This window comes from Alosa pseudoharengus, unplaced genomic scaffold (genome assembly GCF_046254945.1).
Source record: "Alosa pseudoharengus isolate Yale_2024_CS ecotype anadromous, Long Island Sound unplaced genomic scaffold, YU_APseudo_1.1 YU_APseudo_1.1_scf_10, whole genome shotgun sequence".
Lineage (NCBI taxonomy): Eukaryota > Metazoa > Chordata > Actinopteri > Clupeiformes > Clupeidae > Alosa > Alosa pseudoharengus.
In genome coordinates, this window is record NW_027468565.1 from 14,829,008 (window position 1) to 14,854,311 (window position 25,304).

General features: G+C 39.8%; 3 protein-coding genes across 3 annotated transcripts in view; 1 reads left to right on the plus strand and 2 right to left on the minus strand.

Moving 5' to 3' along the window:
• Window positions 1–15,151, minus strand: part of dock4a (dedicator of cytokinesis 4a) — a 29,801-nt gene extending 14,650 nt beyond the window's left edge. Inside the window, exons 1-20 of the mRNA XM_076300567.1 lie at window positions 15,115–15,151; window positions 9,822–9,905; window positions 9,473–9,513; window positions 9,024–9,079; window positions 8,778–8,874; window positions 8,321–8,469; window positions 7,486–7,570; window positions 6,231–6,382; window positions 5,568–5,649; window positions 5,188–5,248; window positions 4,486–4,618; window positions 4,093–4,181; window positions 3,757–3,882; window positions 3,296–3,420; window positions 2,854–3,016; window positions 2,386–2,492; window positions 2,059–2,212; window positions 895–992; window positions 533–616; window positions 167–267 (exon numbers count right to left, since the gene is read on the minus strand). Coding sequence (XP_076156682.1) covers window positions 167–267; window positions 533–616; window positions 895–992; window positions 2,059–2,212; window positions 2,386–2,492; window positions 2,854–3,016; window positions 3,296–3,420; window positions 3,757–3,882; window positions 4,093–4,181; window positions 4,486–4,618; window positions 5,188–5,248; window positions 5,568–5,649; window positions 6,231–6,382; window positions 7,486–7,570; window positions 8,321–8,469; window positions 8,778–8,874; window positions 9,024–9,079; window positions 9,473–9,513; window positions 9,822–9,905; window positions 15,115–15,151 — 2,024 coding nt within the window. The remainder of the gene's footprint in view (window positions 1–166; window positions 268–532; window positions 617–894; window positions 993–2,058; window positions 2,213–2,385; window positions 2,493–2,853; window positions 3,017–3,295; window positions 3,421–3,756; window positions 3,883–4,092; window positions 4,182–4,485; window positions 4,619–5,187; window positions 5,249–5,567; window positions 5,650–6,230; window positions 6,383–7,485; window positions 7,571–8,320; window positions 8,470–8,777; window positions 8,875–9,023; window positions 9,080–9,472; window positions 9,514–9,821; window positions 9,906–15,114) is intronic.
• Window positions 15,152–15,410: 259 nt separating this feature from the next.
• On the plus strand, window positions 15,411–19,527 carry znf277 (zinc finger protein 277). The gene is made up of 12 exons (XM_076264778.1): window positions 15,411–15,463; window positions 15,757–15,955; window positions 16,088–16,176; window positions 16,532–16,614; window positions 16,741–16,832; window positions 17,061–17,171; window positions 17,265–17,397; window positions 17,735–17,802; window positions 17,925–18,021; window positions 18,104–18,146; window positions 18,289–18,463; window positions 18,945–19,527. Exons 1-12 carry the CDS (start codon window positions 15,433–15,435, stop codon window positions 19,129–19,131), a joined length of 1,308 nt encoding a protein of 435 aa, XP_076120893.1. The 5' UTR covers window positions 15,411–15,432; the 3' UTR covers window positions 19,132–19,527.
• Window positions 19,528–19,553: 26 nt separating this feature from the next.
• LOC143110139 (uncharacterized) lies at window positions 19,554–24,936 on the minus strand. Its single transcript, XM_076272988.1, has 13 exons — window positions 24,628–24,936; window positions 24,365–24,475; window positions 23,807–23,923; window positions 23,374–23,502; window positions 22,912–23,025; window positions 22,643–22,806; window positions 21,897–22,554; window positions 21,583–21,725; window positions 21,048–21,108; window positions 20,759–20,967; window positions 20,397–20,583; window positions 20,011–20,106; window positions 19,554–19,898 (listed from the first exon to the last, which is right to left on the minus strand). Exons 1-13 carry the CDS (start codon window positions 24,934–24,936, stop codon window positions 19,749–19,751), a joined length of 2,448 nt encoding a protein of 815 aa, XP_076129103.1. The 3' UTR covers window positions 19,554–19,748.
• Between the last annotated feature and the right edge of the window lie 368 nt (window positions 24,937–25,304).

Consider the following 25,304-nt stretch of genomic DNA (forward strand, 5'->3'; position numbering starts at 1 on the left):
TTTCTAATAATGCTAACAAAACAACTCTTCTGAAACCTTCAGTGATATGGATTTTAGATCAGATTCAACACAGATTGATGATGTGAAGGCTATCACATCGACAGGCAATAAGTCACTGTTCAAGGAGGGAAATAAAGTTGAGACGGGAGAAAAAAGGTATTCATACCTGTATGACAGAGCTCCAGCAAAGTGACTCTCAATGTACGTGTCCATTACTGGCTTAAATTGTTGAAATTTACTATCCTGCAGTAAATTTATTATATGTACCTGGGGAAACATCAGTAACATATCCATATCATGAGAGAGAGAGAGAGAGAGAGAGAGAGAGAGAGAGAGAGAGAGAGAGAGAGAGAGAGAAAACAATCCGTCTTAGCTGAAACATGTCTGTTCTGTGTTGTGTCATGTGAGTACATTTTGCCAACACCTTCATTTTTTTCAATTTCCAGTAACCACAGCAACTGAAAGTGACTGGACTGATATAACCCTAATCCATAAAGTTATGGTGAATCCATGCATCAAAAAAAGCACTTACCAAGCAGTCAAACACCTTTAGACCATATCTCTGTGCGCTCTGGTCTAAAATACCAAATAGAGTATCCAGTGTGTCCTGTAAAAACTGCAGGACAAGAGAAATGTTTTTAACAATAAATTACACAACATGAAATTACATAATATCAATATATTATCTTAAATGCATTCAGTCTACTAAAACAATATCAATTCAACAGAGTATTTTCCTACACTTTGCATCTGTTCAATATAAATCCATAAGCAACAGGAATGCATTGCAGCATCAATGTGTGTTGTCTCATACTATGTACCATGACAAGTATGAAACAAGTACTAGTAAGAACTATATAGTGAACTCAAAGGGGAGGCCAACGTGTATGGTACCTTTACAATCTCAGTGCCATCAATGTCCTTGAGTTTAGACAGGCAATCAGCAATTTTCTCTGGGTGTGTTCTCCACTTCAGTAAGTCGAGTATATCACCTAAGAAAAGTCAATACAGTCTCACACCATCGCTCCACACTGTGTGTGTGTGCTAGAACAAAAGTGCTGACAGATTCTAATACAAAATATCTAGCAAAGTACCACAAAGTGAGAACCTCAAATAGAACAAGTACAGAAGTAGAAATTAGGGCTGTCAATCGATTAAAAAAAATAATCTAATTAATTACATACTCTGTGATAAATTAATCTAAATTAATCACATATATGATTTTTGCTGTGAAAGTATTTTAAATATTTAAATTCAAATCAATCATTGAATAATCAGCATTAGTGACATTAAAGTTCAAAAACTCTTTTATTATTATTTTAATAATGGCCATAATAATCTATGATATGACCTAATATGCTGAAGAAATAAATTCAAAAGTGCTTCGGGAAGAAGGTTTTTTATCACATACATTGCAGAGGACTTTATTTTAATCAACACTTTATTTTTACCAATACCATCAAGCCGTTTTTGAAAATTAAATGTTCCAATCAATGATCTAGGCAGCACATTTTCTTCTCTCTCCTTCATTTTACAGTCTAATGGTTACTGACTACAACGGCTCGGGGTCAAAGGTCATACAGAATCGATTAATCTGAGTTATTTTTTTTAATCAGTTATTTTTTCTCAAATTAATTAATCGAAATGAATCAGTTATTTTGACAGCCCTAGTAGAAATCAGTCGATGGCATATGCGGTCATTAAACCATATTATCCTCAATGGTGACAGATGTCTGGATGACATGCTGTTAACTGAAAAGTGGAGTCAGCTACCAGAGCCATTCACAGTCCAATGGCAGATGGATAAATGATTGAATAATTCATAAGTGACTCACTTTATAAGCTATAAATTCAATGTATCTACAATAACCCTGAACATGGACAGCAGGTCTACACATTCATGCAGTGTCATTAGTAATTTACTTTTCATTTTTATCAGATAATACACTGGTCTTTGTGATCCCTATTTTTCTAAAGCCTCACAGTCTTTGAAGTAAGACAGTCAAACAAAGATATGGTTCTGCTATCCCAAATGGCAAACACAAAGACAGACGATACCATTCTGTGTGAGTTTGGTAGAACACAAGAAAGATGTAATCCAGAAGGACTCCTTGCTGTTGCGTGCAGGCTGATTATTTCCAGGCGTGTTTGTTTTAGAATAGGGAAGCTTGAGGTACCGAGCTACATCTTGAAAATATGTTGCGTCTTCGCACTGTTAGAGAAAACATATATATCACCACCACACATAAACTCATCTTCACACTGTTAAAGAAAACATCACCCCACATGAACTCATTTTCTGTCTGGCTGTCTCTTCTGTTCTTCTGTTCTCCTGCACCCCCCCCACCAGACACCAAGACACACTCCGAAGCACATACACACTACCTTGTGGACGAGAAGCTCATGTGTTCTATCTGGAAGTATGCTTCCATTCTCCTGCATCAGGGGGACGAAAGAGAAGCCAAATATCTTCTTCTCCCCCTTCTCCTTGGCTAGGGAACAACAACATTATAGTGCTTCAACAGTCAGCATTTCACTTGGCCTGTTTATCCAAGAATGGTTCACAGTAAGGAAGAGGCCTGCTCTGAATTAAGCACTAAACAGGATGTCCATGTCCACTACAAGGAGCTCAGTATGCCAAGACTGTCTGCCCACATAACACAAAGATAATGATTCTCAGAGCTCGGACTTAACTTACATGCATTCCTTTATAGCACACAGATGGATCAACATGTGTTGCATGTGAAACGTATAGTAGTATTAAAAAGTCCAGACCCTGACAGTGCCATAAACTATGGATGGAGCACAAGCGTGTAGATCTTTACTGAAAGCAGACAGGGTTAGTAGTCTTACTGGAGCAGTGTCTGAACTCGAAGCGGACGTGCAGCCCTCTGAACAGGTCCATGGGGATGGGCAGTTTGATCTGCTCTGACCACCGCGGGCTGTTGCTGTGGTAGAGCACAAACGAATGATGCTGCTCCACTCCTAGCTCTCCAGAGTCAGCACAGAGCACATCCTGTTGCAGACACACACACATGCCCACACACAGGGGAGAGGGGTCATTTCAAGTTAAATAGGATCCATGGCCTGTATAATCTGCATGTGTAACAGAACGATTAGGCTTGTGACATCTCCCAATGACAATAAAAACCCACCAAAAGAAAAAAAACCCTGCCTATTCCAACGCAAATGTTAGTGTGATGTTATGTACCCTCACATTTTGTACATATAACCGGACAATCTTGAATATGATTTACAATGTTTTGACTAATGAGACAGGAATGACAGAACTCACCTTTTGAATCTGCCCATCTGCTCCAAGGACGTGCACACTGACCTCCACGTTCCGAGCCACACTTTTCCCCCCTTTCTCAAATTCCCCCTTCTCCAACGTTATATACAGATCATTCCTTATTTCACCTGACACAAAAACATAGCTCTTTTATTTAAACGGATCATAGCACACACACAAGGACAGTACGAAAACACTGCAATTGTCGAACTGGATGATTACTTGTAGTTTTTTTGACTTTACTCTAAGTAAGCAATCATTGTATTTCACCTCTAACTGAATTTGAGCTGGAACTTATACAACGTTGGTAAGGTTGTGTTTCCTACTGTCACAGTAACTATGTGGACATAAAAGTATTGAATGGATTATTCCTAGTAACCCCTGTGAAAGAGGGTCTGATTGGTGTGATGTGATGTGATCTGCCCTCCATAGTCAGCCCTCTGTGTCATGTGTCTAGCTCTTACCTGGCATGATGATGTCTGAGAAGCCAAGTCTCTTGGTGATGGAGATGTTTCGGGTGAAGAGGCGCATGTAGTCTTTACGGATCTGCTCCATGTCTCCATGAAGGAGCTGCAGAGACATGGAGAGTCCTGAAGAGGACAAAGCCAGAGACACGTTATATAAGCAAGAACAAGATGAAGCATATTTATATATTTGCTTATTTCTTTTATTTAATTAGTCATCAGAGAGACAAATAGCAGCCAACTGTTGATTGATCAAACTGGCACTACTTTAATTTGTCTGTACTGCTTCACTTTTCATACAACTCTTCAGTCCTCATGTCATTCCAGTGCTCATACCCGCGTTCGACCCAACCAGGCTGTATCTGGAGCTGACTTTCCTGATGATGCTGTCATGAATCTGGTACCACTCCGTTTCCATATTACATCTGTTGCAGGGAAAAAAGTGCAAAGTTCAGGTAATTAGGTAATCATTTTGCTGATGTCTAGTTTGGCAAACAGTAGATTTAGATAATAAACCAATTGATATCTATCACTGTAAATGCAAAGTCATATGATAACAGGACCTTCTAACCAAGGTGAAGGACAGAGAAGGTTAAAGAACATAAATAGTTTTGTGTAAATTACATGAAACAGCCTCTTAAAGAATTTGAAATGGCTCCTCTTATTGAGTCTTAAACAGCTCAGGTCATTCGGGTAATAGTGGCATGAAAATGATGTCAGTGCACTTACGAATACACCTTCAGTAGGTGGTCATCCTTGGAATCTACAGTCAAGAGGTCAGCAATACTGATGATGGCACAGCCAAAAGGCCGCCTGTACTGGACATTAGAGACACTCTTCTTCTCCCCTGCCACCATCCGTCCTGTAGAACAGACCCAGAGGGGGGAGATTACACACGGTGCAAAACCAGCAGGGGAACTGTCATGGACATGGCTAGACATTTAGAGTGACTTGTGCACGTTGTCATTTTTGCAACAGCTGTCACAAGCATCAAACATTACCCTGTAAATAAGTCATCATGTATACCGGAGGATATATGGCAGTCAACCTGCATGATTCTTAGGAACAGGGTTATGTAGATCTCAAAGTCTCTTGTCTGATGAAATACTACAACTTCATTCAGTCACTTCCAAACAAGAATTATACACATACTACATAATGCACAAATAGTACAACGATAATCCACATTTAACACAGTTGTGCCAAACAGCACAAAACCGAAAAAGGTGGATACATGCAATGGACATTAGACATCATAATGGACATATAGCTGTCACCACAATGAGACTCTACAAATTGAGGCCATGCAGATAATCACAAACAATTTGACATGACACAAGTATTCAACGATATTTAGTGGTATACACAAACACAAAAACGCATGGTGTTTTTTTGAAAATTCTGGACAATGATGCATCCAATTGCTCTTACCGATTCTAATTATATGAGCTACAACATAAACATCTTTTCGTAGATCGCTACTCCCCAAATCCTTAAAAAAACACATACACATTTTTATTCAACAATGATTTAACTGTACAGTAGGTCACCTCAATGATTCCAAAGAGGTGTGTGAAAGACTCTGATATTATATTGGTGTCTCCTGGAGCTGTTGCAGCAGAAAAAGCTACAACTTTTATTCTACGTTTATGTCAGCATACACTGGGAGTTCTAGGTATTCTCCAGTTTCCATCACACATGCTCGCATCAGTCGAGTCCAGTCTATAACACCACCACTACAATCACAGCTAAAGCTTTTAAAGGACTCAGATGCATGCCTCAGTGGAGCGGTATGAAGTGGGCTCACTTACAACAAAGAGAGTGCATTGTCGTTCAGCCTTCTCCAGAGCACTCGGGACTCCTTGTTTATTCAGACGCACTACGAACCTCTCACTGCAAGACACACAGGCATTAGGTAGGCTTGCTCTCTCCTCCTCTCGTCGCAGCCCAGTGGAGTGACTCAGAGGAAGAGAGGCCTGCTCTAAAGACCATATCAGTGGCTTCTCCTGTGAGCCTGCGGAGGCTGATTAATTATGAGGAGGAGTCCACTGAGGCTTGCGCAGCCTCCTGCATTCACTCCCTCTCGGAGTGCCTGGGGGTACTGATCCCAGTGAATAATTCACACCCGAGGAGGAGTGAAGACAGTGCATAAAGCCCCTTAACATCAAGGGGCAGAGGAAAAACAGCCATCAAATATTTATTCTACACATCAAGCCCTTTTCACAGTCTCATACAGACCATTGGCAATCTTTAACCAGTGAGAAAAGTGTCAATAAGATCTTGAGTGATTGTTTCAAAAGTGAAAATATACCATTACTATTACAATACACAGGATAACTGGCAGAACACTGTCATGTGATGACAAAAATACTTTAAAAAAACTAATGGTGAAACACCAATGGAGTCCACCAATGGGGCCATCAAGTTGATCCCATCTCAGTGAGGACCTGAGGATGTTTGTCTGGAACACCCACCTGATTGGGCGACTGTCTCTGCTGTCGTAGATGAAGAGGAACACCTCCAGCTCCTCTCCCAGGCTCGCGCTCATCAGGCCCTTCACCTGGACGAACAGGTGGTGCATGCTGGCCTGGCCAGGAAGCTCCTTCCTCCGATGTCTCCGCTCCATCTTCCCAACACGTGCAACGCATCAATTAGGAGCAGCTCTACACTAAACATTCACCACAAAATACTCACTACAAAATGGATTATGGCACTATCCACAATCTTGTGAATAAACTGTTGGAGCAAGGTATTACTCAAGACTGGTTTCCCTGTGGCTATGAAGGCCAAAATGCAGATGAATGTTTATGTATGTATGATTCATCTCTCATAATATTCATCTCTGTCTTACTACTGTGGCCACTACTCCTATCTGCTTCTCTGACTGAGCGCCATTCAGTCTTTTACTCGTACACCATTAAATATAGCCTACCAATCACATACACTTTAATTAAATATAGACACATTAAATATAGCTTACCAATCACATACTTCCATACTTCCACATACTTCCACATATAACAGCATCATTTAGAAGTTAGCTCAGAAACTCTGTCATTAGCCACGTTTACATGGACAGTTTTTTTGTCATTCCGATTAAACTTTGTGCCGTCTGTTTACATAGGGGAACGTTCTATTCCGATCAGGTGCTCTCAAACGCTTTAGAATCTTTGATCGGAATCGCCGTTGTTGCCTACTTTTCCTTGAGAAGATACAGCAGTCAATCCAATTGACCGTATACATGGGTGTTTCTAATCGGAATAGAAGTGTCCATGTAAACGTGGCTATTGATGTGAAACTACCAGCAATGACTTCAAGGATGTCATAATTGACCCCAAACGCCACAGTGAAACTAATCAAACATTTATTTTCATGTATTTTTCATCTAATGAATAGCATATCTACTTTGCAGCCTCTTAATAATCACATGCACCAACATTTGCATCAGTGTTTACAAACAGCAATCTAAATGGTCATTAACTCCCTCTCTCTCTTTGCTCTTAATTACTGTAATTTCCTCATCCACAGCCAACCAAACTGTACGTGTTCTGTTTTGTGTGTGTGTGTGTGCGTGTGTCTCTATGTTAGTTCAGCCTAACTAGATACGTGAAATACTACTGTTGTGTCCTTGCAACACAGCAGCACTGCAGCGTCAGTTTCTATGGCAACGATGCAGCATGTAGGTGTTGCTAAGCGAGGGTGAGTCATGGGTAAGCACACAGTACCCACCAGCTGGTAGAGCTCGGTGACGCTGATCTCGTCTGGGTCCACCATGCTAAATTCTCTCCTGGGGACCAGATCCAATCCCAGCTGCCTGCCAAAGCATGACACACAGTTACTGCTACACGCAGCGTAGGCCTCTTTCTAACCAAATACTACTAGAAGAAAAGGCAATTAACAATTCTCTCAGCAGACTGTTACTATGTGGCTCTCAGAGACAATTTATAGAAAAAGTATTGCATATGTGGGGTTTAACATAAAGGTGACTCATTTCTGGATGTTGCCCTTTGAAATTAAATATACAAGCATTGCTTCTGATATGACCTGTCCCTACAAAGACAACTGTTTCCATGATCCAGCTCAGATTTGATCTGTTCCATGTGATTCTATTCAAGTTTAATCATTCTAATCTAGATGTACTCATCATAACCTATACTTGATACACGGCTTCACATAAAAATTGACGTTTGAATGAAGCTCAAAGCGCAGCCTCTGTAATCGAGTACTGTGAAAATGTGAGATCACAAATACTTACATTTGCACTCACAAAAATGTTTGCCTGACTGACTGTGTGCCATTTTAGAGCACTAACTCTACATACACATACATACAATACACTGCATATTTACAAGCACACTTTTGACATATTTGCTATGGTATCTCTAAAATGATCTCGGGTTATGAGCATACATGCTATAGCATGACAAGACTGAGTCTGACATCAGGCAAGCTGTTCCTTCATCTGAAGATGCCTCCCCTCTGAGGACCCAAATGTCTCAGGGTGAATCTTCTGACAAATGAAGGCTGAAAGACAAAAGCACCAGGGCCCTCGTTAGGCACATACTCGTTGCCCCAGTCCAGACGCGCGGTGATATGCTGCTTGATGTTGCTCATGCAGTCGTGGGTCAGATGGCCCACCAGAACCTGCTGCCGCAGCTCCAGAATCTCATTCATCACGTGCCACAGCCGATGGAACAGATCCCCCTCATTTCTCTGCAGAGAGAGAGAGAGAGAGACAGAGAGACACAGAGAGAGAGAGAAAACACAATGATCTGAAATGCGAAACCTCTCCAACATAAATTGAAATACATTTATACACTTCATACTTGTTCCATATTTTGAGCCCATCGGACAGGCTTGCTTTTATCTTTACTCACTAAGAATATTTATCTGCTACACAGCAGCATAGATAACATGCAGCTGCCACATCAGTGTGGCGGCATGACAAACAGCTTTCTAAGGTGAAGAGAACGTTGCCTCAGCCTCCACGGCTCTGCTGCCTGGAGCACTGTGCCACTCACCACATAGAGCTGCTTCCACATGATGCCCCAGTCCCTCAAGGTCACCGTCATCTCTGTGATGACAGAGTCCTCCATTGGTATGACCGTTTCAAACTGCCTGTGGGGCGGGAAAAGAGCTTTGTCATACCTTTCTCTGGAAGCTTTGTGCCCATCACAAAATTCTGCCTGACAAAGGGTGTACGATTCTTACTTTTGGGACAAACTCTACATTTTAGCCAACACCAGAGCACAGGCTTCTGTTCTTACCCTTTGTTCTTGATATGAGCATTCTTCAAATGGATGTAACAGCTTGGAAAAATTCCCTGTGGAATAGAGATCGAATTAAATACAGTTTGATCAATAATTCATAAGGAAGTTGGCAATTCACTGATATATAATGAATAATAATGGAAATACACTTAAAGACCCCATTACATTAAACATTATTATGACCATATTTGAGTCGAGCACTTTTTGTATGCTGCATGTTCTGTCAACAAAACATGTCTCAGGCTAATTAGGATACTACAGATTTACAGGCCAAACATTGACCATGTTCACAATAGTTATCTAGAACAGCATGTATTGTCTGAATGTTTTAAATCATTTGAATGTTTTTATAAAAGTGTATATTATATAACACTGAAGAATCTGACAGAAAAAAAATTCCAATTTGTACTATACATTCTAATATATGCTAACGACAAAATACTCACCTTAGTAGTTGGATTCTTAATTATAAATCCTCTATACCAGCCTATAGGAACAAAATATTTCATTTTTACAACAGGGTATTCGATGATATATTTATTATTTGTATGTTGCTTTCTGCAGAATAAGAGTACAACTCATGGCTTCTGTAATTGTAATTATAAATGTGTAATTGTATAAATTCAACAACAGATGGAACAGATTTTTGTTTGTTTTTGTTCTAGACCTTGTTCCTCAATGCTGGGAGAGACTAGCCTCTGAATTCACCAGTGCTGTGTGAATTCACACTTTAAAATGTCTTGTATTCAGTGCCATGACATCACAAACACACTGCCATTTTCATTCTTTACTTGCCTTCACATTTCTCCAGAATCTGCACGGTGTCTCCAATCTCAAGTGGTAGGCCATACTGCACCAGTCCCCTGAAGTTAGCCAGCACTAAAACAGACAAAACAGTCCCCTGAAGTTAGCCAGCACTAAAACAGACAAAACAGTCCCCTGAAGTTAGCCAGCACTAAAACAGACAAAACAAGGCTCAAGAGTCAGTAGGCCAACTTTTGCACCTGTGTGCATCTAATCCATCTCGGAAGTTATAACTGAGGAAAAAAACACCATATAAAAACTACTGTCATATCATTGCATTGTGAAAACATTTTAAGCCAATCTGGTGACTTATTACGCCCCACTTCAACTGAACAGGCTCGCCCTAAGCTGAAGTACCACTTATGACTACAAAGTTGTCTGCAAGCAGAGGTGCAAGAAAATAGGACAGTGATGTTTGTATTACCGGTAACTAGAAGTCTGATGAATGTTTCAAACCATAAATGCAAGGCTGCTTACTCATATGACAAACATTACTATCAATCTCTTACTCTTTCTGTGTCTAAATCCTTCCATGAGAGAAGACATATGAATTCAATTTCAAATCTCTCATATACCCACTTTAACTGTGATACAAGCTTCATTTGAAAGTTTGCAAATATGCATTGTTTTAAAAGCCGAACACAATGTCTTAATATACCTGTGGGTAAAACAGAGATTTGGAGAGATCTGGCACTTGATCTTATCTTGCACATGCAAGGCTTTTTGTGCATATGCAGATGCAACATCACCACAGCAGACATCCACCTGCATTGCATTCACACACAATGCATGACATAATAAAGTAAACTACACACATAGTTTGAGTCAAGTAGAAAGCAATTAGTGGGTGTGGTGATTAAATCATGTCTTCTCAGCCAGCAATCTCATTTTCTACAGGAACAAAACCAGTGTAGTGAGAGTCTGCAACCATGAACCCGGTAATCCAAGAACTGCTGTTCAAGAGGAGAGAGAAGCAAAAACTGCCAACAGCTTTCAAAACAGCGGAGTGCCTAGAGCAACTAGTCTCTCTGACTTATCTGCATTTGCATTTGCAGACAAAACACTGATAGATGCCATGTGGTGCTCAGATGCTGAGTTTACAAGATTCTCAATATGACTGGTTTTGCACTTTGTTCCAAATAGATAGATAGATAGATACTTTATTAATGATCCCCAGGGGAAATTCAAGGTCTCAGTAGCATACAGACAACACACACACATTCACTAACAGCAGAAAAAGTAATTAAAAGTATATAATATAAAAACACAACTAAGCAATAAGGACAGTAAAAGATAAAGAATATACTAAATATACTAAAATACAAATTATACTAACTAACACTTAATCTAAATCAATTCTAAAAACAGTACCCACATAGTGGTGATTAATCAATCAAGAGGCGCTTGCAATGACTGAGGCAGGGACTGAGCCTGTGATTCTCTGTGCATAGTAATCTAGCGGCCTTATACAAAATGAATGAGCAAGCAGTACAACCTGTAAATGGCCTAGTCATGCTCAGAACCAGTCATGTTCATCTTCCATCGTATACAGTTTGGACAGGCTGGGAATAATACTATTTAAGATATGTCCAAACATGGCCTCAAAGACAAGACAATTTTGAAAGTATAAAAATGAGGAAAAATCAAAAGGTGAAAAAATTAAAAACACAATTTAACAAAAATATTTTATAGGTCTTAGTTTTGGGACCTAAACCTAAACTATAGTAGCCTGGAAAATCCAGACCCTGATAATCTAGAAAGATTAAGGGTCTGGCCAAGAACAATGTAATGGCCCAACTCGAGGGGCGGCAACAAGCATGCATTTAAAAATCTCACTGCATGCAATTGGATAACACTAGACCATGTTTACTCTGAATGATTTTGGACTTCGACGCAATCGGATAACACCACGACCAATCCGTACTGTCCTCCAACGTTGCAGCGCAGTCTTCATCAGTTTAGCTAGTTCCCCGGAATGTTGGGGTAAAAGTAACATGCATCACTGCTCCTTGCCAGAGTGTCTCGCAGAGACAATTCCAAGGTGCTCTCGCGAGAACTCTGGATTTCCAGGGTAAAACTATAGACCAACTTTGAGCAAAATCTGAGATGGTGCAGCAACCATAGTCCTGGATTGCATCTGATTTGACACGGTACCTGTGTATCGTGGCAGATACTGAAGAACCATAAGAACAGGGCCCTTAGTTTCTCTCTTTTTAATCTGATGTGTGGAACCCATAAATGAATTACATTTTGTTGCCAGACCTGAACGCCTAAATATCAGGCATGTTTTTAAGGTTCTTATCACTAGAACAAATACAGAACAACACATACTGATGATGATGGAGGATCTCTTGACACCAACGTGATAAAAAAAAGTGGCACAGTCAAGAGGAAGCACAAAGAGCTGTTAATTAAACAGGATCTTTGAGGCATCCACTCCCAAACCAATATCCTAGACAATATTTAAATGACTCCTAGACTCCCAGGTGTGTCTTTATTTCTGGTGGCCAAACTGAAACTGTGGTGAATTATGGTCAATTGTTTCTTTGAGGGTTGAAAAAAGTTCACAAAATCAAACCGAATGGAATGGAATTTTAGAAAATTTCCCTAAATAAGCGGCCTAAATACGTACACTCTTTTTACTTGTTGATGCTGCTATGTTTCATAGACAGATATAGAAAATCCTTAAGGGTTCCCAAACTTTCAAGTATCACTCAATATGTTCTACTAGAATACAAAGTCACTGACAGGATAGTGATACCTGCAGATGTCTCAATAGTGATGTCTGTCATTCCAGACCCACCCCCTTAATGCCTATGATGGATAAATCCACATGTCAATACCACAGAGATTATACTGGATACACCTCAAGATATACCACAAGACATTCTCACTATGCCCATGACCCAATGGCAATATAACAGGATTCTTCAGCTCTACTTAGGCCTATTTGCTGGTGTCTCTAAGTTGGTCTATATGCCATCTTCAGCCCTACTTCTGAAGCCTGTGTGCCTCAGGCGTAATCACTGACTTTTTCATCAGACAACTCTGTTAAAGCTTATTTGAGTAGCCAACTCGCAAAAAACAAAATCCAACAAAAGTGATGGGGTGAATTTAGCTACAAAGCTGTTCTGTACTGTGTGATAAGCATGACCTTGCAATTGACAGCAATAAAATAACACAACATAACTAATTATGCATACATTAACATCATGATTCACTCTCTTTCTCTCTCACACACACACACACACACACACACACACACACACAAATGCTAGCATCATTACATAAAGCCCTTAAAAACAAGACCATGTAACTGTTTTAAAGACACATTGACCAAATTCTTTAACTAATTACCATATGGCAAAGCTCCACTACAAAATATACAAATGCTGACACAAACTTAATGAAATAATTGGACGAAAGTGTTCCATGTCCATCTGTTCATATAAGGAAGCTACTGGCATTAAGGGGAGCAGGGCCTTCTGCACACAACACAGACGTGTGAACAGTTTTACATAAGAGTTCTTTGATACATTTTCTCTCAGCTCAGTAGTACACCCTGTTAGCAGGTAATCAGATATAAAGCAGAGAGAACATATTTTACTAAATACTGCCTGTATTTGTGTTTGAGTATTTACAAGTGTATGGTTGTGTGTTTGTGTGTGTGTGTTGGAATCCTCTTCTTTCGACATCTGTATAACTTTCTCATGACACCTATAAACAGCATTATAATTTTCATAGAGCCAACTATAAGCTTAAATACACATAGGAAACAGACAGCATAAGTATGTATGAAAGCCTATACATCAAAAGCAAAGTGTCCCCACCTCCCTGTGAACATATGAGCACACCAACCCATCTCTGCTTATTAATAATGGGAAATCTTGCTGCAGTGAGTTGCAGATCCCATCAGCCTCTGCTTGCAATCCAACCCATATCTGATCTTCAGTCTAAAAATACACATAAAGGTATGGTGTGTGGTGGTGAAGATTTTTGGTTGACAAAAATGCCTTTGAACTTACAATGACACTTTGACCAACTCAGGCATCAGAAATAAATAGTATTTCCAAATATGACTGTACAATTTACACACACAGTTTACACAGTTATTTCAGACAGTTCTATAAATTGGATACAAGGTATCTGGGCAGAAAACATAGAACAGTCGCCTGTCTTTCAGATATCATTACTGCTATTCTAGAACAAAAACAATGCCTATAAAACTGCCTATAGTTTGATTTTGTTGAGCTGGTTTATTAGCGATAGTTATTTTGATAGCATAGATGTACATATGCAAGGCCTGGAGAGTGTGGGCAATGACCTTACACAGCTGTAGGCATGAGGTGCATGAAATACATATTTTTAAATTCACGGCAAAAAGATTTCAGAATTACATCACCATTGTAGGTGTCAAGACATATTATTTTTAGACTACAAAAACAGCAAAAGTGCACCTTGAAACACAATCTGCTCCAGAACCACAGTGGAGATGGTTCAACCCTCCCCCTGCCAACAATTCTTCCTCCCTGACTTAGTCCTACTGACATCTTCTGCACTGGTGTTGACAAATGCCTTCTATGTGTGTAATTCACCTGATCTAAAGGTATTTCATGGATCAGAACAGATCTAAAAGGTCATGCAAAATAGTCTGTAGGAAAAGACCACACAAACACCGCACAAAAACAATGGAAGAGCATGACAGGTCTAAACAGACCTCAATATAACGGCAATTTCCAATGAATCATAACTTGAAAAGAAAAAAGGCCTATGCTTAATTCCCCCCCCAGCAAATACATGACACCTTTAATTTATTTGATTTCGAATGTGCCCTGCAATTAGGCTTGAACAAAGGGTCCCTGGTCACATGTTGACAATTTAAAGGCTACTTAAGAGTAGCCTATTTCTAAATAAATTAAAATATTCTGCATCGAAGCACAAAGATTACAGTGTTACAATAGTCTACCAGGATGAAAATGGTAGACTAAACAGAAAACATCCCATTTGGCTAGCCCACATATCATCTGTAGCATAGCCCTTCGAAATCGGAAGGTTGTATTGTTTATTTGGTGATACGTCTTAAAACTGTCGATGACTGTTACCTAATAAAGACTGTACTCAACCTGACCAGCTGCAATAGCCTACCACCAATCAATTAGACTAGCCTAATCCACCTGGTGTGATTAATTCTACAGTCACCAACAGAGTAGACAACCAATTAAGATAGACTAATTGGGTAATCAAATGAATTTTCGGAAATAGCTGAAATGAAAAATAAACCTACCAACGCCATATTTCTCTTGCTCGGTGGGCACCCACATTTTGAAGCGAAATGAATAGGCTGGAAAATATCATGCCATGTAGAGTTCCTCAAATGCATGAGGTTAGTCCATTTTACAATCGCAGCATCGTCTACTGTATTGTCCTGAATGCAAATACCGAGAGGTGTAAACTACAGTGCAGTGTGTTCCCTACCCTGCGTGCGCGAGGATTGTGGGAGATGAAGTACAGTCAGTGCAAAACACTGCAAATCCCACAACCTGGTAAAAGCACAGTTTATGATTGGACAATAACGAGTCACGTGTGTGATACTGCTGCAGACATGGCTGCCTCTCTGGAGGGGAGTCAGGCAGGTAAGCTAACTAACTTAAGTCAAGGCTCTACATAAGATTCAACGAAGATCAGCTTTGTACATTACAATAGCTAGCGTTTTGGTGTCTGTGGGTTTTGTTTGGGGATCCAATCTTATTGATATAGACTAAGGCTGTGACCATGGTCATTATTTTCTACTTTGTTACTTGGGAAACCATACGCATAGGCTACCCATAAGCAATCCTAAACCGTACAGTGCATGACTGGGTGTCTGACAGGAGAGGATACACTTTGTTACATGTTAAAAGTAATGGTCACATTTTGCTCCCTTCAGGTCATCTGGATTGTATTCTGGAGCCTCTGTCCTTTCCTGAGCAGCTCGCCTCCAGCTCTTACGACGCTAATAAAACGGTCACCTGTTTAATTTGCTCAGAGTCTTCACCATTATCAGAGAAGAATGTACTTCTTAAACATCTCGTCCTCGAACATAAAGTTGTAATAGCTGATGTTAGACTCATTGCAGACTTCTCACGGTAGGCCTACACTTCAGTTTAACCAGAAGTACCTCGGTGAATAGGCCTACTTCAATATCGATATGATGTCCATTGATACCATTGGGATCAGTATGACCCTTTAAAATGTGCTTTGTCTTTGTGTTTTAATAGCTATATGCTTTACTGGAGGAAACGATTTTCAGAGAGTCCCATTACAGATTTTTGTAGTGTGATCAAGACCAATTCCACGGGTCCTGTAGGTATGTAAGCCTGTTTTGACTCACATGCTTGTTGGCTGAGCATCACATGAAATAACTAGAACTCATAGGCTACTGCTACAAATACCGTAGTATGTTCATTCCCACTTCAATAAATGTATGCAATCTAAACATTCTCTTAGACTTTTCACTTAGTATTGTAAATGTTTGACATAAGTTTGAGTCCAGTGTTGCACAGCATGAACACCACAAGGTGCCCTGTATTTAATATAATTTGACATCCCAATGAAGTATCCTCAATTTTCAGTTGAATATAACTTGTCATACATTAATAAATAATCTAAACAGTTGATACAGAGCTGAATAACAATATGGGTGTTTGTTGTTATTATTTTAGACCAACAGGAAGAATACTACCTCCTTTGTGATGCTCTGCCAGAGGATAGAATTCTCAGGGAGCAGCTTCAGCAAAGACGGCTGGTCCGTATGCTCTTATTATATTAGGCTACCAGTTGTTTTACATTATTTATATTTGCATTTAAGTTCCACTCACCTATTAATAAAATGCTTTAAGATCATGTCCTATATTGATTTTTTTTTCCTCAGGAGGAGGTGCTTGAACAGCAGCAGAAGGAAAGAGATGATTGTAACTTTCATCGTGTCTGCATGTTCTGCAATGAAGAATTCACAGGAAATAGGTGGGCATAATGAAAATAATGTTTTTATTGAAATTGATTGGTTGAACTTATGACTGGAATGTCTAAAGATTTTTTGTTGGGAGGCTACAGTAGACAGCAAAAGTAGCCACTCATTGCTTAAGGTTCAGCTTCTTTGATTTGCCACATAGACTCTGTACAGTATGTGTGTGTAATTAACATTGACCTGTAAAAAAGTTGTATACTTAACATATATCATCCCCATTGTAGGTCCACTCTGCTCAACCACATGGCCAAAGAGCACTCTTTCAGTGTGGGCTTGCCTGACAACATTGTGTACTGCACAGAGCTCCTTGACACGTTGGAAAGGAAACTTGACAAGTGAGCGTCTTGTCTGCTCAATCCAGCTCTACCAACCTTTGACTAAACTTAATGGGAGGAAAGAGGCTTATCTAAACTCACATGTCTTTTCAGTTTGCAGTGTCTGTACTGTGAGAAAACCTTTCGAGACAAGACCACCTTGAAAGACCATATGAGGAAGAAACAACACCGTAGGATTAATGCAAGCAATAACGACTATGACCGATTCTACATCATCAATTACCTGGCATGTATTTGCAATCATTTATTTCAAAATGAAGCTATTCTTGATATTGAAGGGAGCTTTCAGTCAGATTCCATCAGAGCAGAAACTGTTGTTTTGTAGTATAGTTTATACATTATACATGTATTAGTCATATTTTAAAAGCCTCATTAGTGTGTGCATAACTTTAAAAGTATCAGATCTATAAACACACACACACACACAAGGCAAATATCTCTTCTGTATTGTTTTGCATGCGTTGTCTTACAGATGTATAATGTGTATAAATGTATAATAGTAACAGTTTAAGTAAATCTGCCATTTACCCTTTTGCCTAACTTTGTTTATTTTTTCTGTCCAGGAACTTGGAAAAACATGGGAGGAAGTACAGTCTGAAGATGACCGTGAAATCTTAGCAGAAAATGATGAGTAAGCAGGGTGACTTAAGTCTACTCAAGTCTAGCTCTCACTTAAGTTTTCTCTTGTGTATTCCTAGCTTATGGCACACTTATAGCAGTGAGGTTGTTTAAGGTTGTTTCCCTTTTTTGCAGTGACTGGTCAGACTGGCAGGCTCATCCAGTTTGTGCCGTGTGTCTATTCTGTGAGCAGCAGTCAGAAACCATGGAGAAGACCTACACACACATGCAGGTGAACTACAACCCCAGGCTTCAGATATAGTGATATAACATTGTTGGTTTACTCTTGTTCATATTTTTACTTTTATTTCCAGGAAGCACATGGATTCAATCTGCATCAACTTAAAATGCAACTCAGTAAGTATAATTTGATAGAACTGTCCGGCAGACTTCATACCTTTTTTAGGACCTGGTGGCTCTCTCATTTGGACCTAACAACTACATTTATTAACCCATTACGTCCTTGTCTGAAAATGTACTGTTTCTGTGTCCTCCACAGATTTGACATTTTACCAGCAGGTAAAACTGGTCAACTTCATCCGCCGTGAAATCCATCAGTGCCGATGCTATGCCTGTCAGGAGAAATGTAGCTCCAAAGCTGATGTTCTTCTCCACATAGCAGATGCTGGTCATATCATGGCCCTCCCAGAGAGGTCCACTTGGGATCAACCTCAGTGAGTTAACTAGCACATAGGACTACATTTCATGAACGTATAAATCTACTCTTAAACCCTGAATATGATTTTAAGAACCAAACAAGTCAGTCACACAAAAGTCAGTAATTTCTGTGTTGGGTGCATTAGCTTATGCAGGTGTCTCAACTATATAGCAGCTCCACGCATCTTCTTTTTTTTATGATAAAAATGATTTTTACGCAGTAAGAGTAATGAATGTCTTGATAGACATCCTGTGCCTTCCTTATCCAAAACTAACATATGTATAGATGAAGAAACACTGCTTGTTATTGTGAAGAACCAATTACATTGCATATCATATGAAACTGGTGATAGACTTGGTGAAAATGGCACAATAGTATCAATGTGGAAGTAGTCTCAATATAGGTTAGAATGAATGTACCGGTACTGTGAGAATCTTTAAGGTCAAAGGTTAGTTCTGATGAAATGACTAATGTGGACACGTTTTTTGATTCTCCAGGTATTACTTCCCCACCTATGAGAATGATGCTCTTCTCTGTGCCTTAACCGACAGTGAGGATGAATCGGAGGAAGCAGATCATAGAGGGGGCATCCCAGTTATAGCTGAAGATATTTCTAACTTGGAGAACTTGAAACAAAGCAGTGTGCTGAAACACTTGCTGAAAGATAGGAATGGTCCCTGTTAGGCCTTAGGCCACTGACCTGGTCTCAAAAGAGGGCTCTACCTCTTAAAATCTGTTTCATATGTTATATGTTCTATTGTATTTTTGCAAAAATACTGAGGATGTTGTAAATATTTAACACCAAAGTGTCTGAATGGGTTTCGGTACATTTCCCAATCTCCCCATGCATGACTTTTCCAAATGTCACACAGGAAGGCCACTCAGCCTATTCAGTCAGATGGATCTTACTCAGCAACTTTGCCATATGGAGGCAACACCACAAATCACATGGCAGTTTTCTATTTTTGAACACGCCCAATAAATATTTTAGTCGTTAGAAGATAACCTTGATTAATATTATTGTGAATATGTAAGTTTCGAACAAAACAACTATAAAATACATTTCATTATAAATGCTCATTGAGTATGAAGTATTTATTGGGATTTACTCCAGGAATGTGTTTGGGCGTATGTTTCTAAGCACAATAAGAATACAAATGAATCCAAAACAGCATGATTGTTGTGATAATGCATCACTTTAGATGTAATCTAGCACTATCTCCAAAAACACTCTATAACTGGTCCAGTAAGATTTATGGACTTATGTTTGAGCACGTGCTGTACATAGGTCTGTAATGGGGTTATTTGTCTTGCTTGGTGTTTGGTGTTGAAGTGACATGCTGCGTAGCTTTTCCCAGTGCCACCTGACGTATTGAAGAGCCAAACTGGAGCGTACTAAGAGTTTCAACCATGTTTCGTGCATCTGGACTTACGTTCACAAACACACAAGCCTGAGATACACACACAAAAGACAGAGAAAGATAATACAAAATTCTGAGTTATAAAATCAACAAACTATTGTGTCTGGAATGCATGCTTGTAAGGTTGTATCCCGTTTCTTACCTTGGCATCTCCACAAAGGCATGGCTGAAGCAAATGTGTGAGTTTTGAATTTCGGAAAGGCACATGAATGGCATTGCATTTCAGTGCACTGAAAACCTAATGGACAAAGAACAGCATGTTGCACTATTACCTCACATGAAAACAACTGGATCTTAACACCACAGTGCCATCTACCAGTTTTAAAGTGAAAATGTATTCAAGGCAATCTCACTGCAGTAGGTTACCATTTAGTGAACCATCGCAGAAAACATTCTCAAGAGGAATTCTTTAATAGTTAAAAATATTAGAGACAGATGTTTACACAAACGCAGGTGATAAATCAGTAAAACTGTAGATCCAGTACATGAGTGTATGTGGTTATGGTGGAGTGTCCTATGTGTTTGTACCTGTCCTAATGCTGTGAGGGACTTGTTGATGGCTGCTGCCTCCACTAGGCGCTGCCCTTTGGCCTCGGTCTTGGAGATGCGCTCAGAACCAGCCAAGTCACACAGGGTCAGTGTCCCTTGAGAGATGACCCCAGAAATGCTGTCTGCCCCAAGCACGGTCAAGGTGAGGATGAGGTGAGAGCGAGAGCTGAACAACAGAATTAAAGGGACGGTGAACACAGGGACAGTACAAGAACCAGTAAATTACAATAAATATTTGTTTTACAATAATCATGTCAGCAACAGCATAATACATACAGTAAATAAATACATTTGAGTCTATAAATGTTTAAGTAACAGTTAAATGCAAGATCTCAAAGTACCTCTCAATATTCATTTTGGTAGATGCTATCTTTCTGTTCTTTTCCCCCATCTCCATGACATGCAATATGTCATCCTCAGTCTTAACTTCAACTTGTGTCAAACCTGGAACAGTGACAGATTTTCCTTGGGTACGAATGTCCAGATGATTACTTGGGTCCTTTGCCAGAAGGTCATTCAGGCTGTCATTGTAGATCTCTAACATGGATACCTAAACATGGATTTGACTATTAATATGAAGATTTCTAAATCTTATTTCCAATAACCATTAGTACCTTAAAAGACACCTACCTTTTGAGTATATGTTACATTTTCTCTGTTTTTGCATATAGACAGCAACTCTCTGACAGACCTGAAAGATTCAGTATGTAAACAATCGTATGTAACATGACAAAAATGTTGTCACACTGCTTACATACATATTGTACAATACAGAAACACAAGCAAAATCGATGCTATTTTGCCACTGTCCCCAAAGATAAAAATTGTTAATAAGATGTCACACAGTCAGATGATAGCCCTTGGGGACATAGCTGTTTAAGCCACAGGGATTTTAACACACCACATAAATAACAGAGGAAACCTGAACTACAAGTAACCTGAGCTGTGACTTTGACACCTAAGTGTGCTAATCACATATTGATGCACAGCGTTCAAGTGTCCTGTTCAAATGACAAATAATTAGTCTCATTAGACTTCAATGTTAAACAGGGAGAACTATTCTCACATGGACCCCACATACAGTAAACAACATACACCTAGAATAACATGCACAATAACATGTTGCTAACCCTACATAAGGCTGAAGAACACAAATGTACGCTACCTTATATTAACTCCTGGACTGTTTTTAGGTCCCATCATTGTGTACGTCTTCCCAGAGCCTGTCTGGCCATAGGCTAGGATGCATACATTATATCCGTCAACACAAGAAGTTATGATGGGTAGGGTGCCCTCAAATACTTGTTCCTGTAAGTAAACACCTTCAGTCAAGTACTTCCACACTCCCATCGTAAAGAATGTAAGGATATTTAATTCATGAAAATATATATACAATATCCATGTTAAATAAGCAATGTTAAAATATGATGCTAAAGCATAAAGGCCTTCATATTTTCCTTTTCTATATTGTCAACTGACCTGAGTAGAGTTTGGTGAATAGACCCTATCAAAGTTAAATTTCTTCTTGCCTCCTTTCTGAATGACTGCAATCTCCTGTTCAGATGGCACCTCCACACAGGAGTTTGCTGTAGCATTACCTCGACATCTGCAGAATACCCGGACGTTCCCTTGAAGCTCTAGAAGTTTATTGTACAAAGTTTTTCTCTCCAGGGCCTCTTTCATGTAGAGGGAGCGAAGCTCCTCTTGCTCCTTAACCCTGTGCTGCTCTGCTTCAGTCATTTTCTCCACCAGCTCCCTCAACTGCTTGAAATGATTCTGCAAATCCACCAACATGTGACGCACAGTGGAGCTCAGATGCTTGTTGGAGACGTTCAACTCGTGAGTCAAACGGCTGACTTGTCGAAGGTGCTCCAGATCTACAGAGGGTTTAGGGGGCACCTTGGCTGGCACTTCGGTGGACCTTCGGTTCAACAAGGCTCGGATTTTCTCACTGGCCTCTTGTTTGTCAGCCTCAAGTTCAGCTACTCGCTGGTTCAATTGGTGGACCATATCAGCAAGGTACTCAGAATCTCGATTTAAGTAGCTGTTCCTCTGGAAAAGTTTCTCTAGCTCATTCTCTTTTGTGTAAAGTTTTTGTTTGAGGTCTTCAATTATCCTGTCCTTTTCCAAATGGCTCCTTGAAGAGGCACAAAGTCAAGTTACAACAACAGTATGGCCAGTAATACTGACATTTTTGCTTTGAGGTAATATTTGTTTCTGCATACCGGAAAGAATTCAGCTCTGAAAAATGTTGTGCTTTGCTGGAGGACTGAAAAAGGCTGTCACCAAATATAGTGAGGTAGACAGATATGACCTCATCAGGATCATAGTTGCACAGTCTGAGTGCTGCTGTTATCTCTTTCTTGTCCACCAGGCCAGGAAGAGTATCCTGTCAAGGGGGAAAAATCAAGAAAATTAATTAATTAAGCAATTAACAGTTCTATGGCTCTGCAAGAGTAACAGTATGCATTTTGTAACATTTTCAAGCTTTTACCATAATTCTTTTCACACTCTGTTTGACAAAATCAATGTCCATCTCCCACTGTAGAGGTAATAAGAGCCACAGTCCTGACTGAATATCATAGTATCTGCAGATGTTCACCTTTTCCTGAGTTAGAAAAGAAAGTGTCACTGTCATGTTCCCAGACAGTTCAAGCAAGTGAAATGACAACGGCACAAAGCTGATTTATAGGATGTGCTGCATTCTACAATATTCCAGCAGAATCCATATTGGCTAATGTGTGTTTTCACAGTGCCACAGTGAGAGGAAAATTAAGAAATATGTTGTTAACAGATGGTACAAGATCACAAATGGTACAAGTAGGCCATAAGAGTCATAAGTTAAGCTGATATAATATAACATGTATTTTGTGAACATAACTAGCAGTAAATATTTGATTTCAGATTACCGGTAATGCCCAAAATGTGTCAAAAATGTATGACAAACTTCAGAAACCTCAACCATATATGTCATGACGGTCCCCTTTCCCTGAATGTAGACCACACCAGCTCGGTCATTATCAGCCACAGACGTTGTATTGTTTACATTGTGGCTATTGACGGGATCCTGAGCTTGATCCATCACCTGTGAAAAAGCATCACTTAGGACTACTTAAAAGTGCTACATACACACAAGATAAAAGAAGGCAATAATAACATAATGACCTCATTTTCCCCACGTATAAATCTTCCTTGGTCATACCACTCCGTTGGAAAAGGAACAAGTCCCTGAGATGAAAGGCGAGATGAGAGAATTTCAATAAATGCAGAAAAAGACTACAGGCTTTAGAACTAGCACTTGCAAATGTTCAGAATCAGTTCAAATGAGTTCAATTCCAGCTGCATTAGGGACAAGTTGTAGTAAACATCTTAGCCTTTCTTCTTGTTACCTTTGACTCATCAACATACATTCTGTGGCCATGTTGGCTAAGGCAGCTGTAGAGGATGCCATTCCGGTGGAAAAAACTCTCAAAAGCCAGAGGAACCTCCTCGTTGTCTACTGATTCCTTGCACAAGACAAGAAAGCAGTAATTGTTTAAAATAAAGAAATATATAAAAAAACATAATAATTATGTTTGCTTCTTCTGCACCATACAAGTGCCCAACTACTGATAGGGTGAAACATTCTACCCCCTAACATACAACATTTCTTTTTAAATGACACCCTTCTACTAAACAAAAATGTGTGATGACTGATATGAAATGATATGGTCTTGACTTGAAATACCTTATTACTATAACCACGAGAGAACTATTGAAAGTCCATCAAATCTCATTTTGCCATGAAGCCTGTTGCAAATGAACGTACAGTAAAATAAATGTTGTGTGATGTCTGCGTTAGGCGAAAACTGTTTGCTTATATGCATAAGCCACATTTCACTTCTTAATAACATTTCTCAGCATGGAACATGGAAACAAAGTAGATAAAGTAAAGCACAGAACATTACATAAGACGTTTTGAAACTCTTCTCAATCTCCTCAGGATCTTCACTTTCCTCCCTTCCCGACATACTTGCAGTGCTGGAATCTACATCAACCATAACACTAGGTGGGTTCTCCTGAAATATTGACATGGGTGTTACTAGTGTTACGTTAAACACATTCATATATCTAGCAAGGGTATCTTAACTGTAGTATGTAAAATCATCCATTTCTGAGAAGCCTTAGGATAAACAAAATCAATGTTTGAAAGGAGAAGATGAAGCCCTACTTGGAACTCAGTACTGCACATGTCCTCCCTGGGTGCATCAGCAGGTACTGGGCTTGTCTCAGACTTGGGCATTTGTTTGAGGGAGCCTTCTGTATCCTCTGTGTTCCTCTCTGCAGATTCCACATGCTTCTCTTCCAGCACAGAAGGATTCTCAGGGGGAAGCGCACCGTCCTGTCTGTCTCTTGGCTGCCCCGCACCTCCTCCTCCTGGACACGATGTGGACTGGGCAGCATCCTCTCTCTTCGGTTCTAGTAGAACTTCTTCTGCTGCGTCTCCACTTGGATCACTGACAGAGGCCCCGCTACCCATTGTAGATTAACAGTAGTCCACAATGTAGGTGGGCAGTGTCACTCTTCTACACTCACAGTCCAGTCTGTTGTGCCTATTTAACAGCTGAAGACAAAAGGCGGTGGGGTGACAAGCATGTTACAGGTGACTTGGTAAACTGATCTGCACATGCCTCGTGAAAACAGGACAAGTAGGGGAGGTGCATAGTAACGCAGATGTTGGCCTAACTAAACTATCCAAGGTTTACTGGTTTAACATGACACAAGTAAGACTGTGCTGATTGTTTCTCTGACCCTAAAAAGAAAGCCAAAATTTGAAATGATATATATATATTCAATCAAAAGAACAGGCAAAAGGTAGTGCTCGCTAATACTGCATCGTCATAGACA